The sequence below is a fragment of the Rhagoletis pomonella genome, unplaced genomic scaffold, assembly GCF_013731165.1.
Source record: "Rhagoletis pomonella isolate Grant_MI unplaced genomic scaffold, Rhpom_1.0 Rhpom_scaffold_06320, whole genome shotgun sequence".
Lineage (NCBI taxonomy): Eukaryota > Metazoa > Arthropoda > Insecta > Diptera > Tephritidae > Rhagoletis > Rhagoletis pomonella.
In genome coordinates this window covers 900-9,904 of record NW_023464852.1, presented here as the reverse complement: position 1 = coordinate 9,904, position 9,005 = coordinate 900, and the positions used below count along the sequence as shown (strand labels likewise).

The window sequence follows — 9,005 nt, the reverse complement described above, 5'->3', positions numbered from 1 at the left end:
ATGTATTCCTTTTCTTTCGTACGTGTTTATTGATATATCTGTACTGTAGTGTTTTCGGACGGTACTAGCTCTTACTGCCAATATAGGAGTATTACATATATGGGTTTACGCTTTTCCTGGCAGCAATTGAAATACAACATTTTTTTTACTCAAATCAATGACATAATTTTATAACTTACAAAATATCTAAACAAGCGTTTCCATAACTATTAGATACAGAGTTAGATTATCTTCATTTTCGAGCTTAACTTCCTAATCTGTAATTAGAAAAAGAGATTAGCCATATAAAATTCCTCCCTTGTTAATCTGTAATTATAAAATAATCTCAGATTTAACCGATAACTTTTCGGTGTCCATCCTAGTTTTATCGATTGTTTTTGCGAAGAAGAGGAGAAATGGCAAATGTAAAAGTAAACAAAAATGGACGCTGGCAAGGAAAAGAGGGTTCTAAAGGTATTTTTTTTAATAAAATGTTAAGTTAAAATATATCTATATTGCTCAATATAGCAGAAAAACGTGATCACGGTGGCACAGAGAAAAAAAAAATAACTTTTCCTTGAGATGTGAGAATAACAAGCACAACAAATTTGACGGCTAATAATCTGAGATTTACCTGTGTGAACGGTGCGATTAAAAAACGAGCTTTGATTGAGGTAATATTGATATGTGAACATAGTTTTACACAAATCGACAGACATTAAACTTCCGCATCGCTTGTACTCCGCAAATTTCACATATCCTCGAATACCATACAATTTATTTGGTACTAAAAAAAAACTTTTATCTTCTGAATTTTTACAGCAACAAGGCGATTCCCGCCGAGCCAGATGCGACAGTGAGCGGAGCAACAGGCAACCCAGAAATACAGCAACAGAACGCAGCCGAATCTAAACAAGCAACCCCAAACTCAATCAAATCTGCAGCATACTCACAAAAATCAACCGCATCTGTGCATTCAGTTACACTCGACAATTTTAACGACAAGGCTTCACGAAATAGTGCCAGCGCAGACCAAGACGATACAACTGATAACAGCTCTACAGAATGTATGTAGCACTACAGAATGTATGTAGCGATAATGAATCCACCAGTCCATCTCCCACGAAATGGAGAAGCGACCCAGACGTCTTGCAGCTGGAAGATGTTCAGGACATAACCACTTCGAGAGTCACATTGAGTGGCAATAATACGCCGCTTCAGAAAAACGGCAGCTTGGCCAGTTTGCAAAGCAAAAGCGATAGCATTAAAACTCAGCTTGGCGATACGCCTACCGTGTTGTCACGAGCACAATCTGCAAAGTCGTTGTTGATTGAAAAAGACATAGAGGATGATAGCAGCTTTGTAGTTATGGATGAGCAGCATACTGAACGACATGAAAGTCATATTCACGGGCAAGCACTTGAGAAAAGTGCACACAGTAAAGATGGCACATCAAAGAGCGAATATGAATATACGCATGTCGCTGCAAAAATGGATGATGCCGCATGCCAATGCAATACCGTGCCATCACAATCGCAAACACCCAGCGGCTCACGTCCACAATCGCAAACACGTTCGCGATCACCTACAATAGCAGAGTTAAAAATTCTTTCGCGTCGCAATTCAATGATCAAATCCATGGAATCGCTATACGAGCATCCACCGTCGAAGCAAGAGCTGATTTACGACAACACCAGCACTGAATCAGGTTCTGCAGCAAGCTCTCAACTCAATACCACCATACGTATTAAACCACAGCATACTCCGCTAAAGCAAAAGGCGAAAACATCACACTTCTTGAAAAATCATCGTCGCATTTCGCCAGTAAAGCAAGCGGTAAAAATGCCACCAGCTGAGCTCTATCCACCAACACTGCAGCGCTTCGAAAAACCTCGTGATGCCTTGCTAAAGACTTTCGATCAGCTCGACTCGAGTAACTGGGAAATTATCATGCTGGGTCTTAAAACTATGGTGCGCATGATGCGTCATCACCCAGAGCATTTGGAAAATCAAATGCATATGGTTTGCATACAGCTGACACGATCGGTGCGTAATCTGCGCTCGCAAGTAGCGCGCGCCGCATGTCAGGCTGCCACCGAACTTTTCACGCTCAAATCGAAGTGTCTGGAGCAGGAATGCGATGATTTGGTATGTGGGCTGCTGCATCGTACTGCTGACACAAATCGATTTCTGCGTGCCGATGCGACACGTGCCCTGGTATCAATGTGTGATAATTTAACGCCAACAAAAGTACTTAACATACTCACCACAAAGGGTGCACTACATCAGAATGCATTGGTGCGTACGACTGCTGCTAAACTTTTGCATCGTCTTGTAGAGCGTCTGGGCAGTGATAAGGTGTACACGATGCAGCGTGAAAATCGTGATAAATTCTTTGTCACAAGCGCCAATTTACTGTTGGAGGGCAGCCTAGAAACGCGCAGCTACGCTAAGTCAATATTTCGACTGCTCTCCAATCATCCGAACTACAACCATCTAGTCATAGAAGTGATACCAACGCGTACATATCGGAATGTTGAGAAAACGTTGAAGAGTATACGTTAAATAATTACTGAATAAGAGCGTATATTAAAATTAGTTTTGAAGTAATATAACCAATTTGTACATACAAGTGTATTTAAATAGTTTTTTGACGATTTTTTGAAATCGAATTGCTAACTGGCACATTAGATTAATTGTGATTTGATGACAATTGTAATTACACGTTAATATTTTATTTACAGTTTTAGGTTTTTAGAATATACATACATATGTAAGTAATATACATGAATCAAGTATATAAGTTATCAATATGAATATCGCAATTTAAATTACATATATTTAAAATGTATAAGATAATCGTTTTAATGGATGCATGCAAATACATATTTATGTTTTAATAAAGATGAACTGTTATAAATGATACTCTTCGTTTTATATTCACCTCTTTACTTCTTATAGTCGTTCGTGGCGGTAAGTATAAAAGTTATTTAGTAAACCTATACAAATAAATAAATTTACGAACTAAATGACTATAATTACATTATTAAAGTTGATGTGCCATAAATTTCTTATTTTATTTGCTTTTATAATTAAAACTCTACAAGAGATAAAAGTTAATTTATAATCATGTATCAATTCAATTTCAAATTATACCAAATTTCTTAAATAATATTTTGAAAAGCCACTTATAATTAGGCCAAGGATCCAAATTATTTTGGTTGATGGAAGTTGTGTATGTATGTATATCAGCGAGCAATGAATGTCAACGTATACTGCCCCTACCTGTGATTATCATTAACAATATTTGTGGTATGTCTTTAATTTCCATCATTTGCAATGGCACCAACTTCTTTGCCGCCATCGGCTACCCTCTGTTATCTGCGCTGACGCTGACTTTCATCACGCTGCCGACGTTCATCACGTTTATAGGGATGTGAACGGGAGTGCGAGTTTGAATGTCTTGCGCCGCGGTCATTGTCAACTTCTCGTTCGCGTTCTCTGCCACCTCTGTCTCGACCTCTACCGCTGTTACCCTTTGTCCAGTCAGGTGCATTTGTCCGAAACGGGTTTGAAAATTGCGTTGAGGTATTGTTTTCGTTTAAACTTGGATCATAAAAACTTGGATAGCTCGTACTGCGTAACATATTATTATCACCTGGGCGGGGTGTGTATCGCTCGCAATCAGTGGCCAGTGAACGTCGTTTATTGGATGCATTCGGATCTTCTTGAAGCTTAATTGTTACCATTTTCCTGTAAAACGCTAACCCGGCAAATAACCTGATAGCATAAGGCGGAGTACAACGATGTGAATAAACAACGAATCCAAAACTACGTTGACGGCCACTATTGTCTTTTGGTATCCGTACCGCTTCGACTGGCCCTGCTTGCAGGAAAACCTCATAAAGTAGATCTTCGGTGACTCGATCATCCAAATTGCCAACAAAAAGCGTGCGTAACTGTTCATCATCCTCGTCGTCTGTGTCTGCAGCATTGTCTTCCATAGCATGTTGTGCTAAATGTGGCGGCCGCTGACTCAAGGAGTAGCTTGATGGTGCCGACATCGCATAAAGCATTTGATTTGCTATTTGTATTGCTGCTATCTGTTGCGCCTGCCACATTTTTGTAATATTACTGAAATAACTTGTCGATTTTACTGAGAGGAACAAAATCAAAGTAATTAAAAGGAATTTCCCCGACCAAACCAATGCGTTTTTTTTTTTTTTTTTGTGGGTTTAAGTTACTCTCGTTCCCCTCTTATTGGTAGGAGAGAATTATTTGGCCCGTTCTAAGAATTACAGCGCCATCACCAATTTTGCACTTGCAGTGCTTTCTTTTAAGGGTTTTTATACTATTAATAATTTATAGATGTTGAATGTAGTTTGTATGCATGAACCAACCATCATATATACTCATGATTCAATTATTAAAGGTTTTGTAAGTAGCTTTTTTCTAAAATTTGGCACTCCCACCCACAGGGATGGTTTTTGGAAGCAGAAGAAAAAGGGGAAGAATTCAATCACACTTCCTAAAATGGGAGCTAAATTCTATAAAAACGTGTGGATAATAGTGAATGGTGGTATTTTAAAACAAAAACGAATTTGATTTAATTATTTAATTTAAACAAGCTTAGTTACATCGAATATAACCCCCTATTGTTATTAAAAATAAATATTTCTATGTTTATACCAAACTTGCGTACGTCAGATGGCGCATAACTCGAGAATGGATGGTCCACTTTCAGCTTTTTTTTGTTGTATTTGTTTGCCAGTTGATGGACATGAAGAAGCTATTTGTTTGCGGAAAATATGCAATATTTATTAAACAAAAAAACGGCAAATAAAAAAATTTGGAGCTTACGTTTCTTTCGCGGTTATGGCTCGATTGTTTCGAATTCTTTGATGTCGCACTTTTTATGTTCTGGGGAAAATATTCAACACTGGCTTGCACAGCCGCAGTTGGCGATTGGTGCCGGACGAACTCAGAGCACGCAGCTACTGAACGACTGAGATAGGGAACGTGATCTACATCGTCAAATGAGAAGTGGCGTAATGGGGCTTTCGCACGAGGCGATTTTTCAGGCAACTTTTGCGTTCAACTCCCGCCGGGTTGCACGAAAAAAAATTTGAATGACTAAAAATATCAAAATATAAAAAAATATTAAAATATTCGCCATAAAAAGGCGTTTGTATTGTTCAATTTTGCATTCTACTTTCAGCTAATCGCTTTCAATAAAGTTGGTCGCCAGCCAACATTCGCCTCGTGCGTACACCTTTTAAGTGTGCAATTACATCGCGCCATTGACTAAACCGAGCTGTCGTGTGACGATTGGGCCTATGGATGCGGTTTGGCAATGTTATATTGCGTCAAAATCTCATTCGGAGACACCAGGATTGTGTCGTGGAGTACAATACCTAAATACCTTCGTTGGCTCATTGAACGCTTTACTTTACAGCGACTTGGCAGAATCAAGAGGTCTCCACGAATATCGACAAATACATTTCGGCATTTAAGGGAATTTCGTTTCTTAACATTGAATTTCTGTAGTCCAACGATTCTCACCCATTTTGTCTTGTTGGCGCCAGCGAATGCAGAACAAACATTTCTTCAAATTTAAAAAGTAAAAATTTCACTACTAACAATTTAAAAATGTTCTTAAAACTTGCAAAGAAATTTGGAAAAGAAATATCACTGTTTTTGTTTTTAGGAGTAGGGTGGGAGTGTCATTGATAAAATTAGAGCGAGAGAAAGTTTTTCTTACAAAACCTTTCATTATTGAATCATGCTTACAAGTATGGAATCCTATGCCCCTTTTTGTCTATTCTCTTTCTAACAACGGACGTGCCTGCCAAACAGCGGACGTGCCTGCCAAACTGAAAAGCATGATGGCGGCAGTGTTTGACAGGCACGTTCGACGATGCCAACGGCAATGTAAGGTAAGAAATGGAAGATGGATGACATGAGAATGAAATAATTATGAAATAGCAGAATGTCGAAGCAAAAACGAATTTGAGAAATGTGACAATGCGAATGACGTTAAATGAAAGAAATGTAAAATAGCGAAATGTCGAAATAGAAGAAATAGATGACAGCCTCGTATTCAAGGGTTTCGTGAAACAAAAAGTGTTGCTGTGTTGCGCCATAAAATATTTAAATACTTTTTTAATGTGGTTAAATTGAATCATACGCTTTTTTAATTAGTTGGCAAAAGTACATATTTCACCAGCCAAAATATATATATGTACCTATGTATGTATATAGCGCGACGCTACAAGATTCATTTATAAAAACGGTATATGCTAATGACGTTATTCATAAAAAATAAAATAGATTTAAATAGCTCTGTACAGTGACATTTTTATAAAAAAATCGATTTCTTAATTTTTTATGAATTTGGGTAAAATATTTAAATTCATTTTTTTCCTATTTATTACTTTTAAAAATTTTATTTTCTTTAATAACCGTTTCACTGAGTTATACCACCCATCAAAAATCAAACTATTTTATAAGAAATGTATTGACCTTTTTACAACGGCATTTAAAGAATTTTTTGCTCAGATTGAAAAATTGCCTGCTTCTCACACTTCTGTGGTGCTTTTTATTGTAGTTATTATTCTGTTGACATCTAAATTTCCCTACATAGATTTTATGTGATTGCCGATAGATTGATTACCGGCATTTCCTCTGTGAACTTTTTTTAACTACATTCATAAAAAAATTACTAATTTTGGTTTCTTTTTTCATCTTGAACTGGTACATATGTTTGTATGTAAAATGCATTTTAAAACCCCTACTTTGAATTTGTCGATTTTGATAATTCTGATCTAAAAGTTAACGACGTATCAGAAACTTTAAATGTACTGAAATTCACTTATACTTCCAGAAAAATCACCGCTTTTTCACATTTTCCTTATTAATTGTCATTGTAACTCATATATTTTTAGAATTCAGCGCAATTAAAACACGCTTACTATCGAAAAATTTATTATTGAGAAAATTGGCTGGTCTGATATTTTCTTTTAACATGCAATTCGGCTTTGTTTACTTTTTGTACAGAAATGTCATCGCCACTATGACGGGGCAATCTTGTACTCTTTCTTGTCAAATATGCATTTTGATGTAACTGCTATGAAGCTATGAATACTCATTAAAATCGTTTCAGTTCGTAATAAACGTACATTACATACTTGTAGTCTAAATCATGATAAAAAAATAGCAAGGTATAACCGTTCTCTCAATTTGTCGGCCATGATTTTTTTTTGAAGTTTGAAAACATTTTAAAATCATATAAATATGAAAATAAAAAAATGAAATTGTTCGAAATTGTTGTTGCTTGAGATTGAAAATGAAAATGTGTGTGTGAGTTTGTGAGTAAATTTAAAAATTAAATTGTTTGGAAACGTCAAGAATTTTAAAAGTGACTCTCAGCGGTTCTACCTTACTATATTTTTATCATGGTCTAAATATATTTTTTAATATGAACTAGCTTTTTTAATTCTAGAAAATATCAATAATCACAAGAATTATAAAAATTTCTCTTCAAAAGATACGTTTCAAAGCATCCCTGTTGATGTCATAATTCAAATAAAAATTTGAATAGAAATTTTGATGCAAACGATTTTCCTCGATATTCATCATACAAATTTCTTTATTCTTTATTTTCTTCCACTCATTACTTTAAATGGCTTTCATCTTTTTATTTTTGTAAAAAATAATATAAACATGTTGCTCTTGCCAGCTGCAATAGCTTCAATACACTAACAAAAGTGTGAATACCCAGTGCCCAGCTTAGAACAAGAATCCTAGCATTTTGCCTCCCAAATGTTACCGTCTGGCCTCCTCAAGATCCATAATGCCTCCGGAGTTAGTCAACACAACGTAACCAAATTGACGAGAAGGCAGCAAGTTGTTGGTCCACTTCCAACCATTTCAACCAATTTATGCGATTTAATGGGCCTCATGCATAAAAAATGAGTCTAAGGTCAGACTCAATTTTTGCACTAAAGGGGTGAGCTTAAGCTCAAGAATTTGTACTGATAATCGAGTTGGAGCTTAAACTCACATTTAATGCATGAGGTCCAATATCTTTACTGCTACCTTGTGTTGCGTCCAGTAAATAGTGGCCAATTTTTACGAGTGCCTGTGGGCCTCTGCCAGTAGCTGCAGCTGCGGCGGCACGTGATTGTGGCATAACGTTGATGTAAGCGTAAAATAAAAAAAGGTTTGGTAAGGTTTTTCGGGCCGCTGCTTAGGCCACAATCGCAAATGCACCCACACATGCGTACGTGCTGCGTAGAGACGTAAATTATAGTTTTCCCCGAGCTCCAGTTTCTTATCGCTCTATTATTTCCCTTATTACTTATAATTCTCTGCCACGATTTGCGCTGCTCGGGCCACGGCTCCTTGTACAAGAAAATAAACTATTTGTTTAAACGATGATCATCTTACTTATCCGTATGTCGCTCTGGAAAGAAATATATATTAAATTATATGTTTTCTTAAAAATAAATGCAAATTTACCTAATTTTTCCACCGGCAGGCACGAATATGATGTTCAAAACAAAAGCAATGACAACGAATTTCACACACATTGATGTATTTTAGCGCAAAACGATAAGTTTCACAAATATTTTAAATTATTGCCTGGAACATACACATTTATCGTTATTATTGGAAATGCAAGACTTGGCACGCATTTTTAATTTATTTTTTATTGAATTCAAATGAATAAAAACACATTTTTCTAAAATATTTCTCAATTTACATTTTAAAGTTTTTTCTGAAACTTGAATGTAACTCTGTGCGAAGAATGAGAGAATTGAAAATCAGGTGATCTCAGCTGTTTTCAAATGTAAACAAACAAAATGGCGCTTTCCATACTTGTAAGCATTGTATACCCTACAAGAACACTACGCGTTATATAACCAATCATGTAACGCAGAGCTGTAACGTAAATGCATGTTATACTCCCATAGAATGTTTACGTTAATTTCCTAAGGGCGATATGAAAAATCTAACAGGATGTT

General features: G+C 36.3%; 2 protein-coding genes and 1 long non-coding RNA gene across 3 annotated transcripts; 1 reads left to right on the top strand and 2 right to left on the bottom strand.

The window, feature by feature from the left end:
* Positions 1 to 634: 634 nt before the first annotated feature.
* LOC118755460 lies at positions 635 to 2,674 on the top strand. The gene has a single exon (XM_036490290.1). It carries the CDS (start codon positions 1,045 to 1,047, stop codon positions 2,542 to 2,544), a length of 1,500 nt encoding a protein of 499 aa, XP_036346183.1. The 5' UTR covers positions 635 to 1,044; the 3' UTR covers positions 2,545 to 2,674.
* Positions 2,675 to 3,025: 351 nt separating this feature from the next.
* On the bottom strand, positions 3,026 to 4,372 carry LOC118755459 (RNA-binding protein 7-like). Its single transcript, XM_036490289.1, has one exon. The coding sequence runs from the start codon at positions 4,098 to 4,100 to the stop codon at positions 3,357 to 3,359; it is 744 nt and encodes a 247-aa protein (XP_036346182.1). The 5' UTR covers positions 4,101 to 4,372; the 3' UTR covers positions 3,026 to 3,356.
* Positions 4,373 to 7,691: 3,319 nt separating this feature from the next.
* Positions 7,692 to 8,540, bottom strand: LOC118755458. Its single transcript, XR_004995011.1, has 2 exons — positions 8,500 to 8,540; positions 7,692 to 8,443 (listed from the first exon to the last, which is right to left on the bottom strand). It is a non-coding gene; the product is annotated as an uncharacterized LOC118755458 (long non-coding RNA).
* Between the last annotated feature and the right edge of the window lie 465 nt (positions 8,541 to 9,005).

Excerpts from the sequence above, each read along its gene's own strand:
- LOC118755459 (XM_036490289.1), bottom strand. The coding sequence starts at position 4,100 with ATGTGGCAGGCGCAACAGATAGCAGCAATACAAATAGCAAATCAAATG.
- LOC118755460 (XM_036490290.1), top strand. The coding sequence starts at position 1,045 with ATGTATGTAGCACTACAGAATGTATGTAGCGATAATGAATCCACCAGT.